This window comes from Salmo trutta, chromosome 5, assembly GCF_901001165.1.
Source record: "Salmo trutta chromosome 5, fSalTru1.1, whole genome shotgun sequence".
NCBI lineage: Eukaryota > Metazoa > Chordata > Actinopteri > Salmoniformes > Salmonidae > Salmo > Salmo trutta.
Window position 1 is genome coordinate 4,390,148 of NC_042961.1, and position 22,582 is coordinate 4,412,729.

The window sequence follows — 22,582 nt, forward strand, 5'->3', positions numbered from 1 at the left end:
GATACATATTTTATACTAATCCAGTAAACAAATAAATGTATTCAAAAAGAACATGTGTTATATAGTACATGTGATTACACTTGTTGAAGAACTAAGTGATCTAACCCCAGAAGTGATCTAACCCCAGAAGTGATCTAACCCCAGAAGTGATCTAACCCACCGCGTCGTCATGTAATCCAACCACGCTCTATTCTTCTTCTGATGTGATAATCATATGTTGCATTTATTATTTCAGTGGAAAAGTCAGCTTCATTCCTTACAAAGGTTTACAGTTATGTCTAGCAATAATTCCAGAGGAATACAATATCATTATTATATTGTCATTACCAAGAATGACAATGGGAGATTACAGTGCTGATGTAGTACTTCTATTCAGGGTTGGCCTCAGTACATTACAATTCAGCCAACTTAGGACTGAAATTCCAATTCCAAACTTCAATTAAAATGTTCCTCAATGCTTGTCAATGAGGAGAATTGGAATTTCAGTTTACTTCCAGAATTGACTGAATTGAAATGGAACTGAACTCAACCCTGTAGTCTATTGCAGAACAAAAATAATAGGCAGTGAAGTGAATGGACTGGACTGCGCAGTTATATCTGGTCATCTCTGCATGCTTGTACTGTAGATGGCATGTCAGTCACTCGCTGTCCCTTCACATCAGTGGTCAAACTAAACGCAGAAATAGAAAAACATGTCCATTTTTTAATAAGATGCATCACAGAGTTCGTTCAAGAAGGATGAGTGCAAGAAGAATGGTTGTTGTCGTTGTAGTGAGGCTGTAGCATGTCCAGTCTCCGAAGAAATAGAAAAGATAGATAGCACATGGTGAGTGTTGAACAGTGGTCATGTATACATTCACAACAAGGCAGAGGTTCTGCCCACGTCCTGTTTGAAGCCGCGCCAACATTGTGGTTTGTGTTTTGCTCGGTTCGTTACCTCATCAGTAACCCTGAAGAGTCCTCACAGTGGTTAACTTGCCTTAGAAACATAATCAATTGAATAAATGAACACAGTATCTTAAAGACAAAGCTGGATCCCACCACAGCCAGAACATGTTGTAGCAGATCTCCCTATGACTTCAATGGGACTTCCTTAACGGGGCCTCAACCAAAACGCCACAGCCAGAGTAATCATTTCTACCCACCCCTGGCTGCGCATCTTGGGATAAGGTTTGCACAGGAGACAACACCCTTACAGATAATCACTTGCAGTTTGATTTGTCTCCGTGTGTCATTAGCCTGATCCCAGATCTGGTTGTTCTCTTTCCAACTCCCAAGCCATGACAATTCTATAAGGAGTTGGTAAGAGCGCATAAACTGACTGGAACCCAGGCTAGTGCTGCTGCAACACTGGCTAACTGACAGAGTATACCACTATAGTATGTCTGCTTCATGACAAGGTGACTTTAAAGGTGGGAAACCTACCGACAGGTATCAAAGCAGAGGCTTAGTGGTAGCTATGGAGGTTGAAATGACGTTGAAATAATTCAAATGTAGCTGCTTGGTTAAGTTTGGCTGGTCTGGCGTGTCGTGACTGAAGCCATGGGACTGAGCAGTGGGTGTCAGCCCTGGAACCAGCTGGAGCTCTGGATCTGAGAGTGTCAGCCCTGGAAAAAGCTGGAGTTCTGGATCTGAGAGTGTCAGCCAGTAACCAGCTGGAGCTCTGGATCTGAGAGTGTCAGCCTGGAACCAGCTGGAGCTCTGGATCTGAGGGTGTCAGCCTGGAACCAGCTGGAGCTCTGGATCTGAAGCTGTCAGCCTGGAACCAGCTGGAGCTCTGGATCTGAAGCTGTCAGCCTGGAACCAGCTGGAGCTCTGGATCTGAGGGTGTCAGCCTGGAACCAGCTGGAGCTCTGGATCTGAAGGTGTCAGCCTGGAACCAGCTGGAGCTCTGGATCTGAAGCTGTCAGCCTGGAACCAGCTGAAGCTCTGGATCTGAGGGTGTCAGCCTGGTACCAGCAGGGGCTCTGGATCTGAGGGTGCCAGCCTGGAACCAGCTGGAGCTCTGGATCTGAAGGTGTCAGCCTGGAACCAGCTGGAGCTCTGGATCTGAGGGTGCCAGCCTGGAACCAGCTGGAGCTCTGGATCTGAGGGTGTCAGCCTGGAACCAGCTGGAGCTCTGGATCTGAGGGTGCCAGCCTGGAACCAGCTGGAGCTCTGGATCTGACCTATGGGGGAAGTGTATCACAGCAGGTGGCCAATCAGTGTGGCTGTAGCTGGCTCTGGCTCTTCTCATTTGCTGGAGGCACAGAGAGACGTTTCATGGCTCAGCTTGATAGTGAAAAGCCCAGACAGATTCCTTCACACCCTAACATCTACAGGCTCCTGAGCTGGAGGGCAACCAAAATGTGAATTAACGTCAAATCCCAAATCGGCCCCTACCCCCTATGCAGTTGTGAAGATCTAAGAGAATTGAAAAGGTGTAAGCAATATGGTGGAAATTCTGAGGACAATATGGGACCATTACCTTACTGATTATACCTATCTAATAGAGGACAATATGGAACCATTACCATACTGATTATACCTATCTAATAGAGGACAATATGGAACCATTACCTTACTGATTATACCTATCTAATAGAGGACAATATGGAGCCATTACCTTACTGATTATACCTATCTAATAGAGGACAATATGGAACCATTACCTTACTGATTATACCTATCTAATCTTTTCAGATCTACATGAACTGCCAAAGTAGCAGGGGCTAGGGTTTAGGGGCTAGGGTTTAGGGGCTAGGGTTTAGGGGCTAGGGTTTAGGAGCTTGCGTCTGTTTGGAATTGGGCTGTGGAGATCTACAGTGCACTAAAACCAGGTATTTGCCATTAAGTTGACACCTGAGGGACAACAGGGACATGCCCACTAGAACTCTGTCTCTCCTGGTTTTCTTCTTCTTTGGATCTTGAAGGTTGATGGGAACATGATGTTAAAGCCAGAAAGTCCATCATCAGTCTGACAAAAATGGACAAAAAATGGAACAATTATTAGTCTGTCAATCTATCCTTGTCTTTTGAAAAGCAAAGGCAAGTTCGCAAGTCTTCCCAGGTGTGATGTAAATAAATGCATCAGTCCAATGGAATGACTTTGAGGTATTGCTAAATGACGTGAGCCCATGCACCAACTCTGATGACTTCTAAAATGGTGGAGGTCAAGTAGGAAATAATTGTTTGTTGATTGTGAAATGAACAAACATTGATATGAGTGCTTTTTGCAGTGAAATGAAAAGGTCTTGAACAGACCCAGACAGACTGATAGACCAACAGAAAGGTTTCCAGGCAGAAACTAGTGAGAGGGAAGGGGAAAGAGAGAGAGAGGGCAGAGGTCAACCATGCAGGTCATCATGGCAATCAAGTGTCCAAGGTGGACTGTGTTTGTGTGTGTGTGTGTGTGTGTGCGTGCGTGCGCATGTGTACACTGTATGTGTGTCTGTATCTGTCCATCTGTTCATTCATCCATTCATGTGCGTGTTTTCCTCTGTCTGTCTGTTTCAGTGTGTCCGTCCATCCATCCGTCCCTCCACATTTAACGGTGGTCAGTGTGGAAAGGTAGACATGGAGGTCCTTGCTCTCCTGCTCCAGTTGAGGCTGGAGCCGGGCCCTGCCTCCTCCTCGGCTGGTTCCTCCCGTTTACTCTGCAGCTTAGCATGGAGCTGGATGAAGCACTGGTCCCAGTCCTCTGGAAGTAGCAACATCAGGAAGCCCAGGCAGATGATCAACACGGCGATCAGACGCACTGCGTTGAAGTGGATCTCACACGTGTACAGGTCAACCACTGGAACACAACATAACAAGGGGTTATATTACCTAAAACTTAACCAATGATCAGGCCTTCATAACGCAACGCTGACAGAAGTGCTATAACATTAACACAACAAATCAATCTGGATCAACACTAGGGGAGAGGGGGGAAGTTGAGTCAAAGGGGGAAGTTGAGACATCCTTGTTTCACTCGGGGTAAGTTGTGTCAAGAGACCACTTTTCTTTTGGACAAGCTATATTTTTTAAAACTGTAATGCTTACATGATTCAATTTGATCGCGGATTATGGGCAATGCAGCTTTTAAAGGTAATTTCCCATTGAGCCGACTTATGCAGCGTGTACCGTGAATGGGATCTCTGTGAACGCGGTAACATTACCTTTAAAAAGCACAACTCCTATAATTGAATCCCGGCCTGAGTTAAGGTTGTTCCACTGGATGGGATAAATATCTGGAGAAAAGGACAAGGACACAGTAGAGTTGGAGGAGAAGGAGCAGAGACTTACTGGCATTGACAGGGACACTCAGGACGATGCCCAGAGAGATCAATGTGGGGTACGTGACGGCAATGCCAAAGTTCACCAGGATATTGAAAGCTGTGGAGGAGAAGAAGTCAAACTTTACTTATTAACTACAACTATTTTACTCACAGTCAAAAAGAGGAACTAGTCAGCAAGTAAAAGGCAACTTTTCAATGCAGTTTATTAACTCAATTCATTGGGTGGGCGGGAGGGGGGGGTTGCATCAGTCTCCACACTGGTAGCAGGGTTGCATCAGTCTCCACACTGGTAGCAGGTTTGCATCAGTCTCTACACTGGTAGCAGGTTTGCATCAGTCTCTACACTGGTTGCAGGTTTGCATCAGTCTCTACACTGGTTGCAGGTTTGCATCAGTCTCCACACTGGTAGCAGGTTTGCATCAGTCTCCACACTGGTAGCAGGTTTGCATCAGTCTCTACACTGGTAGCAGGTTTGCATCAGTCTCCACACTGGTAGCAGGTTTGCATCAGTCTCTACACTGGTTGCAGGTTTGCATCAGTCTCCACACTGGTTGCAGGTTTGCATCAGTCTCCACACTGGTAGCAGGGTTGCATCAGTCTCTACACTGGTTGCAGGTTTGCATCAGTCTCCACACTGGTTGCAGGTTTGCATCAGTCTCCACACTGGTTGCAGGTTTGCATCAGTCTCTACACTGGTTGCAAGTTTGCATCAGTCTCCACACTGGTTGCAGGTTTGCATCAGTCTCCACACTGGTAGCAGGGTTGCATCAGTCTCTACACTGGTTGCAGGTTTGCATCAGTCTCCACACTGGTTGCAGGTTTGCATCAGTCTCCACACTGGTTGCAGGTTTGCATCAGTCTCTACACTGGTTGCAGGTTTGCATCAGTCTCTACACTGGTTGCAGGTTTGCATCAGTCTCCACACTGGTAGCAGGTTTGCATCAGTCTCCACACTGGTAGCAGGTTTGCATCAGTCTCTACACTGGTAGCAGGTTTGCATCAGTCTCCACACTGGTAGCAGGTTTGCATCAGTCTCCACACTGGTTGCAGGTTTGCATCAGTCTCCACACTGGTAGCAGGTTTGCATCAGTCTCCACACTGGTAGCAGGTTTGCATCAGTCTCTACACTGGTAGCAGGTTTGCATCAGTCTCTACACTGGTAGCAGGTTTGCATCAGTCTCTACACTGGTAGCAGGTTTGCATCAGTCTCTACACTGGTAGCAGGTTTGCATCAGTCTCTACACTGGTAGCAGGTTTGCATCAGTCTCCACACTGGTAGCAGGTTTGCATCAGTCTCCACACTGGTAGCAGGTTTGCATCAGTCTCTACACTGGTAGCAGGTTTGCATCAGTCTCCACACTGGTAGCAGGTTTGCATCAGTCTCTACACTGGTAGCAGGTTTGCATCAGTCTCTACACTGGTAGCAGGTTTGCATCAGTCTCTACACTGGTTGCAGGTTTGCATCAGTCTCCACACTGGTAGCAGGTTTGCATCAGTCTCCACACTGGTAGCAGGTTTGCATCAGTCTCTACACTGGTAGCAGGTTTGCATCAGTCTCCACACTGGTAGCAGGTTTGCATCAGTCTCCACACTGGTAGCAGGTTTGCATCAGTCTCCACACTGGTAGCAGGTTTGCATCAGTCTCCACACTGGTAGCAGGTTTGCATCAGTCTCTACACTGGTAGCAGGTTTGCATCAGTCTCTACACTGGTAGCAGGTTTGCATCAGTCTCTACACTGGTAGCAGGTTTGCATCAGTCTCCACACTGGTAGCAGGTTTGCATCAGTCTCCACACTGGTAGCAGGTTTGCATCAGTCTCCACACTGGTAGCAGGTTTGCATCAGTCTCTACACTGGTAGCAGGTTTGCATCAGTCTCCACACTGGTAGCAGGTTTGCATCAGTCTCCACACTGGTAGCAGGTTTGCATCAGTCTCTACACTGGTAGCAGGTTTGCATCAGTCTCTACACTGGTAGCAGGTTTGCATCAGTCTCTACACTGGTTGCAGGTTTGCATCAGTCTCCACACTGGTAGCAGGTTTGCATCAGTCTCTACACTGGTTGCAGGTTTGCATCAGTCTCTACACTGGTTGCAGGTTTGCATCAGTCTCCACACTGGTTGCAGGTTTGCATCAGTCTCCACACTGGTTGCAGGTTTGCATCAGTCTCCACACTGGTTGCAGGTTTGCATCAGTCTCCACACTGGTTGCAGGTTTGCATCAGTCTCCACACTGGTTGCAGGTTTGCATCAGTCTCTACACTGGTTGCAGGTTTGCATCAGTCTCTACACTGGTTGCAGGTTTGCATCAGTCTCTACACTGGTTGCAGGTTTGCATCAGTCTCTACACTGGTTGCAGGTTTGCATCAGTCTCTACACTGGTTGCAGGTTTGCATCAGTCTCCACACTGGTTGCAGGTTTGCATCAGTCTCCACACTGGTTGCAGTTTTGCATCAGTCTCTACACTGGTTGCAGGTTTGCATCAGTCTCCACACTGGTTGCAGGTTTGCATCAGTCTCCACACTGGTTGCAGGTTTGCATCAGTCTCCACACTGGTTGCAGGTTTGCATACGTCTCTACACTGGTTGCAGGTTTGCATCAGTCTCCACACTGGTTGCAGGTTTGCATCAGTCTCCACACTGAAAGTAATCTACAGAAGTCAGTGCTTACCAAAGAGCAGGCCTGCTACCCCACAGAGGTACAACCAGGGGATGTCCTCAAGAGAACCAAAGTATTCCACATGGGTGAAGTACAGGATGACTGGCACAAAGCTGATGAACACAAAATTAGCCCCGCCGACGATCGTCAGAAAGAGCGCCGCCTCCCCAAACTTGGCACTGCCCAGGACCATTTTAAAGAGCACCTGTGGAGAGAGGAAGAGAGAGACAAATAGAATCAAATCAAATTGTATTTGTCACATGCGCCAAATACAACAGGTGTAGACCTTACCGTTAAATGCTTACTTACAAGCCCTTAACCAACAATGCAGTTGAAGAAATAGAGTTAAGAAAATATTTACTAAATAAACTAAAGTTTAAAAAAATTATTAAATGAAAAAGTAACACAAGAAAATGACATAACAATAACGAGGGTATATACAGGGGGTACCGCTATCGAGTCAATGTGCGGGGGTACAGGTTAGTCAAGGTAATTTGTAAAGTGATTATGCATAGATAATAAACAGTAGCAGCAGTGTAAAAACAAAGAGGGGATGGTGATCAGGGGGGAGAGGGAAAGGGAGAGAGGAGAGTGATAGGAGGGAGGGAGTTGATTTATCAGGTACTGTAGGTACCTCATACATTCACCCCCCTTAACGAGAACATGCGGGCAGACCAAAGAGAGAGGCAGTACCTGCCAACCGTCTCCCAGGCCTGGCACTCTGCCACCGCTGTCTGTTGACCACATTAGGCCATTGTGACAGCGGAGACGCCACAGAACAGCCATATTATAGAACAGGAGATGCCACAGAGCAGCCATATTATAGAACAGGAGATGCCACAGAACAGGAGACGCCACAGAACAGCCATATTATAGAACAGGAGATGCCACAGAACAGCCATATTATAGAACAGGAGATGCCACAGAACAGCCATATTATAGAACAGGAGATGCCACAGAACAGCCAAATTATAGAACAGGAGACGCCACAGAACAGCCATATTATAGAACAGGAGACGCCACAGAACAGCCATATTATAGAACAGGAGACGCCACAGAACAGCCATATTATAGAACAGGAGACGCCACAGAACAGCCATATTATAGAACAAGAGACGCCACAGAACAGCCATATTATAGAACAGGAGACGCCACAGAACAGCCATATTATAGAACAGGAGACGCCACAGAGCAGCCAAATTATAGAACAGGAGACGCCACAGAACAGCCATATTATAGAACAGGAGACACCACAGAACAGCCATATTATAGAACAGGAGATGCCACAGAGCAGCCATATTATAGAACAGGAGATGCCACAGAACAGCCATATTATAGAACAGGAGATGCCACAGAACAGCCATATTATAGAACAGGAGATGCCACAGAACAGCCATATTATAGAACAGGAGATGCCACAGAACAGCCATATTATAGAACAGGAGATGCCACAGAACAGCCATATTATAGAACAGCAGACGCCACAGAACAGCCATATTATAGAACAGGAGATGCCACAGAACAGACATATTATAGAACAGGAGACACCACAGAACAGCCATATTATAGAACAGGAGATGCCACAGAACAGCCATATTATAGAACAGGAGACGCCACAGAACAGCCATATTATAGAACAGCAGACGCCACAGAACAGCCATATTATAGAACAGGAGATGCCACAGAACAGCCATATTATAGAACAGGAGATGCCACAGAACAGCCATATTATAGAACAGGAGATGCCACAGAACAGCAATATAATAGAACAGGAGATGCCACAGAACAGCCATATTATAGAACAGGAGACGCCACAGAACAGCCATATTATAGAACAGGAGATGCCACAGAGCAGCCATATTATAGAACAGGAGACGCCACAGAACAGCCATATTATAGAACAGGAGATGCCACAGAGCAGCCATATTATAGAACAGGAGACGCCACAGAGCAGCCATATTATAGAACAGGAGACGCCACAGAACAGCCATATTATAGAACAGGAGATGCCACCGAGCAGCCATATTATAGAACAGGAGACGCCACAGAGCAGCCATATTATAGAACAGGAGACGCCACAGAACAGCCATATTATAGAACAGGAGATGCCACAGAACAGCCATATTATAGAACAGGAGATGCCACAGAACAGCCAAATTATAGAACAGGAGACGCCACAGAACAGCCATATTATAGAACAGGAGACGCCACAGAACAGCCATATTATAGAACAGGAGACGCCACAGAACAGCCATATTATAGAACAGGAGACGCCACAGAACAGCCATATTATAGAACAAGAGACGCCACAGAACAGCCATATTATAGAACAGGAGACGCCACAGAACAGCCATATTATAGAACAGGAGACGCCACAGAGCAGCCAAATTATAGAACAGGAGACGCCACAGAACAGCCATATTATAGAACAGGAGACACCACAGAACAGCCATATTATAGAACAGGAGATGCCACAGAGCAGCCATATTATAGAACAGGAGATGCCACAGAACAGCCATATTATAGAACAGGAGATGCCACAGAACAGCCATATTATAGAACAGGAGATGCCACAGAACAGCCATATTATAGAACAGCAGACGCCACAGAACAGCCATATTATAGAACAGGAGATGCCACAGAACAGCCATATTATAGAACAGGAGACACCACAGAACAGCCATATTATAGAACAGGAGATGCCACAGAACAGCCATATTATAGAACAGGAGACGCCACAGAACAGCCATATTATAGAACAGCAGACGCCACAGAACAGCCATATTATAGAACAGGAGATGCCACAGAACAGCCATATTATAGAACAGGAGATGCCACAGAACAGCCATATTATAGAACAGGAGATGCCACAGAACAGCCATATTATAGAACAGGAGATGCCACAGAACAGCAATATAATAGAACAGCAGATGCCACAGAACAGCCATATTATAGAACAGGAGACGCCACAGAACAGCCATATTATAGAACAGGAGATGCCACAGAGCAGCCATATTATAGAACAGGAGACGCCACAGAACAGCCATATTATAGAACAGGAGATGCCACAGAGCAGCCATATTATAGAACAGGAGACGCCACAGAGCAGCCATATTATAGAACAGGAGACGCCACAGAACAGCCATATTATAGAACAGGAGATGCCACCGAGCAGCCATATTATAGAACAGGAGACGCCACAGAGCAGCCATATTATAGAACAGGAGACGCCACAGAACAGCCATATTATAGAACAGGAGACGCCACAGAACAGCCATATTATAGAACAGGAGACGCCACAGAACAGCCATATTATAGAACAGGAGACGCCACAGAACAGCCATATTATAGAACAGGAGACGCCACAGAACAGCCATATTATAGAACAGGAGATGCCACAGAGCAGCCATATTATATACCCATCACCCCCTCTTTGTGTCTGTCTGTCCTCCACGGGCAGTCACCAGTGTTTCCCAAACTCGGTCCTAGGGACCATAAGGGGGGCACGTTTTGTGTTTGCCCTAGCACTACACAGCTGATCCAAATAATCAAAGCTTTATGATGAGTTCATTATTTGAATCAGCTGTGTAGTTCTAGGAAAACGTGTTTTGGCAACGCTGATATACTGTATATCCATCTATCTGTCTGTCTGTCTGTCTGTCTGTCTGTCTGTCTGTCTGTCTGTCTGTCTGTCTGTCTGCCTGCCTGCCTGCCTGCCTGCCTGCCTGCCTGTCTGCCTGTCTGCCTGCCTGCCTGCCTGCCTGCCTGCCTGCCTGCCTGCCTGCCTGCCTGTCTGTCTGCCTGCCTGCCTGCCTGCCTGCCTGCCTGCCTGCCTGCCTGCCTGCCTGTCCAACTTGGCTATATACTTGGCCATCATACTGACACTGGACGTCAGGTTCTGGAGCCCTATCAATGCACAAACACCAAACTACATACCCCACACATCCATCCATCTGTCCCTTCAGAATCTATAAGGATCTGCCTGTCACAGTCTGATCATCTGCAAGTCTATCAAATGAAACACCAAACTACATACCACAATTACGGCCCCTTTAGCCCAGCCCAGATGTTTTAGAATGCTTCATAGTATTTCATAATATCCAATCTAGTCTCCTGTTACCTGATTATATAAGGAACAAATCTAAGGAGACTCACGAGCCTGTCCCTGTATGCACAAAGACTCCTTACATGAGACCTAATGTTGTTCCTAATGTGTATCTTATAAAGGAGGATGTTTGGGTGATTTATTCTTTGAAACGTTTTGAGGACATCTTCATCTCACTGAAGGAGAAAAGAACTGACACACTTCCTTCCAACCACAAAGAATAACCATGTATTTATTCCTTCCAACCACAAACAATAACCCTGTATTTATTCCTTCCAACCACAAAGAATAACCATGTATTTATTCCTTCCAACCACAAACAATAACCCTGTATTTATTCCTTCCAACCACAAAGAATAACCATGTATTTATTCCTTCCGCCCACAAAGAATAACCATGTATTTATTCCTTCCAACCACAAAGAATAACCATGTATTTATTCCTTCCAACCACAAAGGATGAGGTTTTCCTTTGACTCTGTCCTACTTTTAAGAGAAGACTGTACCATGTCTTACAGTTAAGCAAACAAATGTGTCCTGTGTGTGAGAATGTGTGTGTGTTCGTGCGGGCGCGTGTGAATGTGTGTGTGTTTGTTCATAGAGTAGAGAAGTACCTTGTAGAGTGCAGACATTGAAGCGGAGGCCACAACGAAGGTGATACCCATGACAGAGTGGCTGTGGAAACCGTCAGCGTACGTCATCATCACGATGCCAGCGATGGCAAAGATGGCCGCCACGATCTGCACAGAGAAAGGTGGAGAGGACATATTACAATATAAACCACCAGGCAGGTTTTTTAAGGACTACACTATCCTATCCATTTTATTGGATAGGATAGTGTAGAAGGAGGTAGGGGAGGGTTGAACCGGGATGTGGACATGAAGCTACTATATGGTTAGGTTAAAGGTTGAATTCTTTCACTTTGAATTCAATCTGGATATATTCATAGTGTGAAACTAGAAGTATCTCAACTGCAGTTTAATCTACCATAAATACATTTTACTACTTAGAACGATGAGTCACTGTTGACTTGACACACCAGGATCCACTTCTGATGTACTTTTACACTGGTTTGAGAGCATCAATCAGACTTGACACACCAGGATCCACTTCTGATGTACTTTTACACTGGTTTGAGAGCATCAATCAGATGTACTTCTACACTGCTTTGAGAGCATCAATCAGACTTGACACACCAGGATCCACTTCTGATGTACTTTTACACTGGTTTGAGAGCATCAATCAGATGTACTTCTACACTGCTTTGAGAGCATCAATCAGACTTGACACACCAGGATCCACTTCTGATGTACTTCTACACTGGTTTGAGAGCATCAATCAGACTTGACACACCAGGATCCACTTCTGGTTTACTTTTATACTGGTCTGAGATCAGATCATCAAACAGTAAGTATTGAATGTGTCCCAAATGGCACCCTATTCCCCTGGGCCCTGGTCACAAGTAGTGCACTACAAAGGGAATATGGTGTAATTTGTGACATAGCCTAAGGCAGGTAGTAAAACCTGGAGCAGTCTTGAGCCGTTCCCCCTCCCTTTCCTCCAGTCATTCCCCCTCCCTTTCCTCCAGCCGTTCCCCATCCCTTTCCTCCTGCCGTTCCCCCTCCCTTTCCTCCAGCCGTTCCCCCTCCCTTTCCTCCAGCCGTTCCCCCTCCCTTTCCTCCTGCCGTTCCCCCTCCCTTTTCTCCAGCCGTTCCCTCCCACAGTAATGTCTGTTACTGGTGTAATGGTGAACACAATGCAAACACACACACAACTACCTGCACAAACACAAACACAGTCATGATAATCATATACTATCTGGTCCAGAGCCCAGTGCTTTCCAATCAGTAAAGACAGTCTCCCATACAGGAAAGGATTGATGGGCTGTGTGTGTGTGTGTGTGTGTGTGTAATGAATAGGGACTTGGCTTGGACCAGCTGAGTGGATTAGCACTGCATTAGAGAGGTGTCAGGAAGATAAACTATCCGTGTGGTTATGACCGGTGCTTCATTTGTAAATCGGGAGATGCCGGAACAAAAAGTGAGCGTTAGAGTGGGGTGAGTTGGGGCCTCTAAGGTACCGGAACGAATAAAAACATTTTAAAATAGGTGCCGGATCCAGTTCTGGCAGGATGTGGCACAAATTAAGCACTGGTTACGCCTGGACAGAGTCAAGGGGTACCATGGGTAACCCCCCCACCCCCCCCCCCTCTCTCTCTCAGCCTCTCTCACCCTCTTTCTCTCTCTCCTTCCTTCTCTCTCTCTCACCCTCTTTCTCTCACCCTCTTTCCTTCTCTCTCTTTCTGCAGTGCAGGCTGCCTGCCTTTCAGTCACCTCTCTAGCTACATAAAAAATAGACTGACCTGCCAGGTCAACCCATTGAGCAACGCTGACTTGAATGGGGATGTCCGTTCTCTAGAAACGCCAGCTATGTCAGTCCCAGAAATAAATACCATGGTAATCTGACTGGAAGACCCATGGGTATACTCAATATGGCTGACATGGTAATTCTATTCAGGGTTTTTTTTTTATCCATTCGGATACACACCCCAAACAGCCTAGCCAACCTACCCAGTGAAAGTTGCACCCCTGATTATATTTCTATGGTCAGTTACCTCTCTACCGAGATTTGTTTCTCTGAGAAAGCCTGCTGCTTTGCTGCTTGGTTTTCTGGGACATGGACCCCTCAGTGATTGGACACGGCAATTTGTTTTCCTTTCTCACACACTGCTGTGTCAGCAAACCCAAGGTCAGGGAATGGGGAAATGGACCAAGTCTGGGTCTGGGCTGTGCTGAGGCAGTCTGTCACTCCCACCACTCCACCACAACACCAGGCCACACTCACAGAAGACCTTTCTAACCCCAAGGGTCTTTACAAGTTCAATAAAGGTTAAATGAAAAGACAAAACCCCAGCTGAGAAATGTGTGTGTGACTGATTGGGTTGGAACCTGGATGGGTCTCGTGTGCTAGCTTGCTGAGCTAAAAGCCTAGGTTACTCTCACACCTCTCCATAACAACATACAACTACAGGAGAGAGATACAGGACTCTGAGATACAATATACTCAGAGATATACAGGTAACTGCCAAGATAAAGGAAACACGTGAGTAAATGAGGGATACAAAGTGTATTGAAAGCAGGTGCTTCCACCCAGGTGTGGTTCCTGAGTTCATTAAGCATCATGTTTAGGGCCATTACTTTGGCCATTATTTTGTCTACCGTGGCTATGCCCCCATAGGATGACAACGCCCCCATCCACAGGGCACGAGTGGTCACTGAATGGTGAACATGAAAACGATGTAAACCATATGCCATGGCCGTCTCAGTCACCAGATCTCATCCCAAATGAACGGTTACGGGAGATTCTGGAGCAGGCGCCTGAGACAGCGTTTCCCACCATCAACAAATCACCAAATGATGTTGTTTCTCATGGAGGAATGGTGTCACATCCCTCCAATAGAGTTCCAGACACTTGTAGATTCTATGCCAAGGTGCATTGAAGCTGTTCTGGCTTGTGGTGCCCAACGCCCTATTAAGACCCTTTATGTTTATGTTTCCTTTATTTTGGCAGTTACCTGTACATGCAGTGTATTTTGAAAGTATTCAGACCTCCTGACGTTTTCCACATGTTGTTATGTTACAGCCTTATTCTAAAATGGATTCCATTATTTTTTGCAATGCAATAATTAGCCATGTCTATGTGTGGATTAGAATAAAGGCTGTAACACAACAACATGTAGAATAAGTCAAGAGGTATAAATACTTTCTGAAGGCACAGTAGGTACAGTACGGGACAGATGCCATCCCTTATAAACCATTCTCCTACTGACAACTATCCACCCACCTCACCCATGAAATAGCCCAAGCTAAGTACCAGAACACTGTCATACTTCAAAGGGATGATTGGACTCTCCCCAGCCTCTCCCCCTCGTATCCTCTCCCCTTCTCTCTTCATTTTCATATGAAGGAAAGCCCATCCAAGATCCTCCGCATTACTGCAGACATCAAAACACTGCAATACCCATCAACAGTCAGAGAGAGAGAGTAAGAGAGGGAGAGGGAATGACAGGAGGGAGAAGGGAGAGAGAATTAGAGAGAGGGAGAGAGAGAGAAAGAGAGAGAGAGAGAGAGGAGACATGGGGGAGAGATGGGGGAGAGAGGGTGAGAAAGATGGGGAGAGTGAGAGAGAGAGTGTGCAAGAGAGAGAAAGAGAGAAAGAGACAGGGGAGTTATGGGAGAGAGATGGGTGAGAGAGAGGGAGAGTGAGAGAGAGAGCGAGAGAGAGAGAGAGAGAGAGAGAGAAAGAGAGAGGAGTCATGGGAGAGAGATGGGGCAGACAGAAGGAGAAAAAGATGAGGAGAGTGAGAGAGAGAGGAGACATGGGGGAGAGATGGGGGAGAGAGAGAGTGAAAGATGAGGAGAGAGAGAGAGTGAGAGAGAGAGTGAAAGATGGGGAGAGAGAAAGTGTGAGAGAGGGGGTGAAAGATGGGAGAGAGAGAGAGAGAGAGAGAGAGAGAGAGAGAGAGAGAGAGAAAGAGAGGAGACATGGGGGAGAGATGGGGGAGAGAGAGGGGGTGAAAGATGGGAGAGTGAGAGGGGGTGAAAGATGGGGAGAGTGAGAGGGAGAGAGCGAGAGCAAGAAAGAGAGAGAAAGAAAGAGAGAGAGAGAAAGAGAGAGTGAAAGATGGGGAGAGAGAGAGTGTGAGAGAGGGGGTGAAAGATGGGGGAGAGAGAGAGATAGATAGAGAGAGAGAGAGAGAGAGAGAGAGAGAGAGAGAGAGAGAGAGAGAGAGAAAGAGAGGAGACATAGGGGAGAGATGGGGGAGAGAGGGGGTGAAAGATGGGGAGAGCAAGAGAGAAAGAGACAGAGACAGAGAGAGAGAGAGAGAGAGAGAGAGAGAGAGAGAGAGAGAGAGAGAGAGAGAGAGAGAGAGAGAGAGAGAGAAAGAGACATTCCGATTAGGTGTTTTCCTTCCAGATCTTCCCTCCAGTTATTCACACAAATAGTACATACATACACACATTCATTCATTTATCCGGATTAGTCACAGTGAGATCAAACATATTTTGCAAGAGAGACCTGAACTTGTATTTAGAAAACGTCTCAGAATGTATTTTATTTTATTATTAAACCTTTATTTAACCAGGAAGGGCTCATTGAGATTTAAAATCTATTTTTCAAGAGCGTCCTGGCCAAGATAGGCAGCACCAAGTCATTACAAAAATTACAGACAAACAACATGAAAAATTACAAGTAATCTAGTAAAAACCATAGAATTCACAAGAGTATAACAAAATCAAAAACAGCAAATTAAAAACATTGACAGGTCAGGGAATCAGTCTCAAGATCATTCATCAGTGATTTAAAAATACCAATTGGTACAAGTTCTTCCAGTTTAAAAGTATTTTGTAAGGCGTTCCAAGATGATGAATACATATAAGAGGGCTGATCTAGGATCAGTTTGACCTTTGAGATCATAATGAATAGGATTATATGGCCAGGGGGACCTGATGCTAAATCAGTCTTTCTACTCTGAATACGGGGACTGCCTGGGACCTAGCCAGGGAGTTCTAAATGTAGGCTACAGGTTCATCAAGACAGAGGTCAGTGCGGGACATCATTTTTCTTACCGTGATTTTTTTGTCTGGGCTGCTTCAAATGAGTTTGAGCCCACTCCTGTGAGATTGCATACTGCAATACAACTATTATACAATCATTTGCGGGAATAAAATAATATTTTTATCCTGAATTTGTCTTTCTGACCAGCAGCATGAAGCATTCCGACCACGCCGCACACTTCTCTGTCGGGTTCCGATGGCGACCCGGGAATCCCGCTCTACATCAAGACTCCTTCCTGTCTTCTCTATCTCTCTGAGAGGTAACAGTTCCAGTTCAGAAGATCATATATAAATCATGTCATTACAAGGACACACTTCAGTTTCCACATTAGGCTTTTCAGTACCACTGCAGAGAGAAGGGAACTCTCAGCCAGCCAGGACATCCTTAGCTTGGTTCTACAGTGGCTTGCGAAAGTATTCACCCCCCTTGGCATTTTTTCTATTTTGTTGCCTTACAACCTGGAATGAAAATAGATTTTTGGGGTGTTTGTATCATTTGATTTACACAACATGCCTACCACTTTGAAGATGCAAAATATGTTTTATTGTGAATCAAACAAGAAATAAGACAATAAAACAGAAAACTTGAGCGTGCATAACTATTCACCCCCCCCAAAGTCAATACTTTGTAGAGCCACCTTTTGCAGCAATTACAGCTGCAAGTCTTATGGGGTATGTCTCTATAAGCGTGGCACATCTAGCCACTGGGATTTTTGCCCATTCTTCAAGGAAAAACTGCTCCAGCTCCTTCAAGTTGGATGGGTTCCGCTGGTGATAAACAATCTTTAAGTCATACCACAGGTTCTCAATTGGATTGAGGTCTGGGCTTTGACTAAGCCATTCCAAGACATTTAAATGTGTTGCTTTAGCAGTATACTTACGGTTATTGTCCTGCTGGAAGGTGAACCTCCGTCCCAGTCTCAAATCTCTGGAAAACTGAAACAAGTTTCCCTCAAGAATTTCCCTGTATTTAGCGCCATCCATCATTCCTTCAATTATGACCAGTTTCCCAGTCCCTGCCGATTAAAAATATCCCCACAGCATGATGCTGTCAACACCATGCTTCACTGTGGGGATGGTATACTCGGGGTGATGAGAAGTGTTGGGTTTGCGCCAGACATAGCGTTTTCCTTGACGGCCAAAAAGCTACATTTTAGTCTCATCTCACCAGAGTACCTTCTTTCATATGTTTGGGGAGTTTTTCTGGCCACTCTTAGTTTAATTAATGGTGCTCCGTGTGATGTTCAAAGTTTCTGATATTTTTTTATAACCCAACTCTGATCTGTACTTCTCCACAACTTTGTCACTGACCTGTTTGGAGAGCTCCTTGGTCTTCATAGTGCCGCTTGCTTGGTGGTGCCCCCTGCTTAGTGGTGTTGCAGACTCTGGGGCCTTTCAGAACAGATGGACTTTATTATAGGTGGACTTTATCTAACTAATTATGTGACTTTTGAAGGTAATTGGTTGCACCAGATCTTATTTAGGGGCTTCATAGCAAAGGGGGTGAATATATATGCACGCACCACTTTTCAGTTTTACATTTTTTTGAATTTTTTGAAATAAGTTATTTTTTTCATTTCACTTCACCAATTTGGACTATTTTGTGTATGTCCATTACAGGAAATCCAAATAAAAAATCTATTTAAATTACAGGTTGTAATGCAACAAAATAGGAAAAATACCAAGGGGGGTGAATATTTTTGCAAGGCACTGTATCCAGCAACTTACTTATAGCTACATTTCAGAATACCTTTGGTGCTGCAAGGTACATTGTTCATTTGACAAACTCTCTCCCAGAGTGACACCGAGGTCCAAGTTCATTAACAATTATCTAACAATGACCCTTAATGAACTATCCCCCAGCCCTGATGGAGCAGTTACATTCACTTGAAAGCAAATGTTTTTTTCTGCATTGCAGTACAGGTTATCTTCTGAATGCCCACAACTTGATTGAGTTTACCTGGCTTAATGAAATAGTCCCAAAACTGTGCCCATGCCCCCAGCTCTTCTGAACCCAGGTCAGCTCCCCATGCCCCCAACTCTTCTGAACCCAGGTCAGCTCCCCATGCCCTCAACTCTTCTGAACCCAGGTCAGCTCCCCATGCCCCCAACTCTTCTGAACCCAGGTCAGCTCCCCATGCCCTCAACTCTTCTGAACCCAGGTCAGCTCCCCATGCCCTCAACTCTTCTGAACCCAGGTCAGTTCCCCACGCCCTCAACTCTTCTGAACCCAGGTCAGCTCTCCTTGCCCTCAACTCTTCTGAACCCAGATCAGTTCTCCATGCCCCCAACTCTTCTGAACTCAGATCAGTTCCCCACGCCCTCAACTCTTTTGAACCCAGATCAGTTCCCCATGCCCTCAACTCTTCTGAACCCAGGTCAGCTCCCCACACCCTCAACTCTTCTGAACCCAGGTCAGCTCCCCACACCCTCAACTCTTCTGAACCCAGGTCAGCTCTCCTTGCCCTCAACTCTTCTGAACCCAGATCAGTTCCCCATGCACTCAACTCTTCTGAACCCAGATCAGTTCCCCATGCCCTCAACTCTTCTGAACCCAGGTCAGCTCTCCTTGCCCTCAACTCTTCTGAACCCAGATCAGTTCCCCATGCCCTCAACTCTTCTGAACCCAGATCAGTTCCCCATGCCCTCAACTCTTCTGAACCCAGATCAGTTCCCCATGCCCTCAACTCTTCTGAACCCAGGTCAGTTCCCCACACCCTCAACTCTTCTGAACCCAGATCAGTTCCCCATGCCCTCAACTCTTCTGAACCCAAGTCAGCTCTCCTTGCCCTCAACTCTTCTGAACCCAGATCAGTTCCCCATGCCCTCAACTCTTCTGAACCCAGGTCAGCTCCCCTTGCCCTCAACTCTTAATACTTAATACTCTTCATTCCTTTGGGGAACGCAGGGCTCCAGCACAGAGAGGGTTTAGGCTGCTTCCCAAAAGGCACCCTATTCCCTATGTAGTACTACTTCTGACCAGGGCCCATAGAGCTCAAAAATAGTGCACCATAAAGGAAATAGGGTGCCATTTGTGATGCAAACTAGCCTCCAACCCAATATCGTTTTTAGTAGAAAGGAAGTGTCAGAGTCTGGGAGGCAGGGAGCCATTAGCCTCTGGTTCATCCAGGTTAAAGCCCACTAAAACAGGGAATCCAGGACACACAGTTAATTACTGTCTGCTCTAATTTAATTAGGTAGGACCTAGCTAGTCCAACTGAGACAGTCTGTGGTCTTAATTAGGTAGGACCTAGCTAGTCCAACTGATACTGAGTCTGTGGTCTTAATTAAGTAGGACCTAGCTAGTCCAACTGACACTGAGTCTGTGGTCTTAATTAGGTAGGACCTAGCTAGTCCAACTGACACTGAGTCTGTGGTCTTAATTAGGTAGGACCTAGCTAGTCCAACTGACACTGAGTCTGTGGTCTTAATTAGGTAAGACCTAGCTAGTCCAACTGACACTGAGTCTGTGGTCTTAATTAGGTAGGACCTTGCTAGTCCAACTGACACTGAGTCTGTGGTCTTAATTAGGTAGGACCTAGCTAGTCCAACTGACACTGAGTCTGTGGTCTTAATTAGGTAGGACCTAGCTAGTCCAACTGACACTGAGTCTGTGGTCTTCATTAGGTAGGACCTAGCTAGTCCAACTGACACTGAGTCTGTGGTCTTAATTAGGTAGGACCTAGCTAGTCCAACTGACACTGAGTCTGTGGTCTTAATTAGGTAGGACCTAGCTAGTCCAACTGACACTGAGTCTGTGGTCTTCATTAGGTAGGACCTAGCTAGTCCAACTGACACTGAGTCTGTGGTCTTAATTAGGTAGGACCTAGCTAGTCCAACTGACACTGAGTCTGTGGTCTTCATTAGGTAGGACCTAGCTAGTCCAACTGACACTGAGTCTGTGGTCTTAATTAGGTAAGACCTAGCTAGTCCAACTGACACTGAGTCTGTGGTCTTCATTAGGTAGGACCTAGCTAGTCCAACTGACACTGAGTCTGTGGTCTTAATTAGGTAGGACCTAGCTAGTCCAACTGACTCTGAGTCTGTGGTCTTAATTAGGTAGGACCTAGCTAGTCCAACTGACACTGAGTCTGTGGTCTTAATTAGGTAGGACCTAGCTAGTCCAACTGACATTGAGTCTGTGGTCTTAATTAGGTAGGACCTAGCTAGTCCAACTGACACTGAGTCTGTGGTCTTAATTAGGTAGGACCTAGCTAGTCCAACTGACATTGAGTCTGTGGTCTTCATTAGGTAGGACCTAGCTAGTCCAACTGACACTGAGTCTGTGGTCTTCATTAGGTAGGACCTAGCTAGTCCAACTGACACTCAGTCTGTGGTCTTCATTAGGTAGAACCTAGCTAGTCCAACTGACACTGAGTCTGTGGTCTTAATTAGGTAGGACCTAGCTAGTCCAACTGACACTGAGTCTGTGGTCTTAATTAGGTAGGACCTAGCTAGTCCAACTGATACTGAGTCTGTGGTCTTAATTAAGTAGGACCTAGCTAGTCCAACTGACACTGAGTCTGTGGTCTTAATTAGGTAGGACCTAGCTAGTCCAACTGACACTGAGTCTGTGGTCTTAATTAGGTAGGACCTAGCTAGTCCAACTGACACTGAGTCTGTGGTCTTAATTAGGTAAGACCTAGCTAGTCCAACTGACACTGAGTCTGTGGTCTTAATTAGGTAGGACCTTGCTAGTCCAACTGACACTGAGTCTGTGGTCTTAATTAGGTAGGACCTAGCTAGTCCAACTGACACTGAGTCTGTGGTCTTAATTAGGTAGGACCTAGCTAGTCCAACTGACACTGAGTCTGTGGTCTTCATTAGGTAGGACCTAGCTAGTCCAACTGACACTGAGTCTGTGGTCTTAATTAGGTAGGACCTAGCTAGTCCAACTGACACTGAGTCTGTGGTCTTCATTAGGTAGGACCTAGCTAGTCCAACTGACACTGAGTCTGTGGTCTTAATTAGGTAGGACCTAGCTAGTCCAACTGACACTGAGTCTGTGGTCTTCATTAGGTAGGACCTAGCTAGTCCAACTGACACTGAGTCTGTGGTCTTAATTAGGTAAGACCTAGCTAGTCCAACTGACACTGAGTCTGTGGTCTTCATTAGGTAGGACCTAGCTAGTCCAACTGACACTGAGTCTGTGGTCTTAATTAGGTAGGACCTAGCTAGTCCAACTGACTCTGAGTCTGTGGTCTTAATTAGGTAGGACCTAGCTAGTCCAACTGACACTGAGTCTGTGGTCTTAATTAGGTAGGACCTAGCTAGTCCAACTGACATTGAGTCTGTGGTCTTAATTAGGTAGGACCTAGCTAGTCCAACTGACACTGAGTCTGTGGTCTTAATTAGGTAGGACCTAGCTAGTCCAACTGACATTGAGTCTGTGGTCTTCATTAGGTAGGACCTAGCTAGTCCAACTGACACTGAGTCTGTGGTCTTCATTAGGTAGGACCTAGCTAGTCCAACTGACACTCAGTCTGTGGTCTTCATTAGGTAGAACCTAGCTAGTCCAACTGACACTGAGTCTGTGGTCTTAATTAGGTAGGACCTAGCTAGTCCAACTGACACTGAGTCTGTGGTCTTAATTAGGTAAGACCTAGCTAGTCCAACTGACACTGAGTCTGTGGTCTTCATTAGGTAGGACCTAGCTAGTCCAACTGACACTGAGTCTGTGGTCTTCATTAGGTAGGACCTAGCTAGTCCAACTGACACTGAGTCTGTGGTCTTAATTAGGTAAGACCTAGCTAGTCCAACTGACACTGAGTCTGTGGTCTTCATTAGGTAGGACCTAGCTAGTCCAACTGACACTGAGTCTGTGGTCTTAATTAGGTAGGACCTAGCTAGTCCAACTGACACTGAGTCTGTGGTCTTAATTAGGTAGGACCTAGCTAGTCCAACTGACACTGAGTCTGTGGTCTTAATTAGGTAGGACCTAGCTAGT

General features: G+C 45.9%; 1 protein-coding gene across 2 annotated transcripts in view; it reads right to left on the reverse strand.

Annotated features, from left to right (window-relative positions):
- Positions 1-196: 196 nt before the first annotated feature.
- Positions 197-22,582, reverse strand: part of LOC115193534 (putative thiamine transporter SLC35F3) — a 182,141-nt gene continuing 159,755 nt past the window's right edge. For both annotated transcript variants that reach the window (XM_029752248.1, XM_029752249.1), the window contains 4 exons: positions 11,632-11,757; positions 6,926-7,118; positions 4,267-4,356; positions 197-3,775 (listed from right to left, as the gene is read on the reverse strand). In XM_029752248.1, coding sequence (XP_029608108.1) covers positions 3,537-3,775; positions 4,267-4,356; positions 6,926-7,118; positions 11,632-11,757 — 648 coding nt within the window. In that variant the 3' untranslated portion in view covers positions 197-3,536. The remainder of the gene's footprint in view (positions 3,776-4,266; positions 4,357-6,925; positions 7,119-11,631; positions 11,758-22,582) is intronic.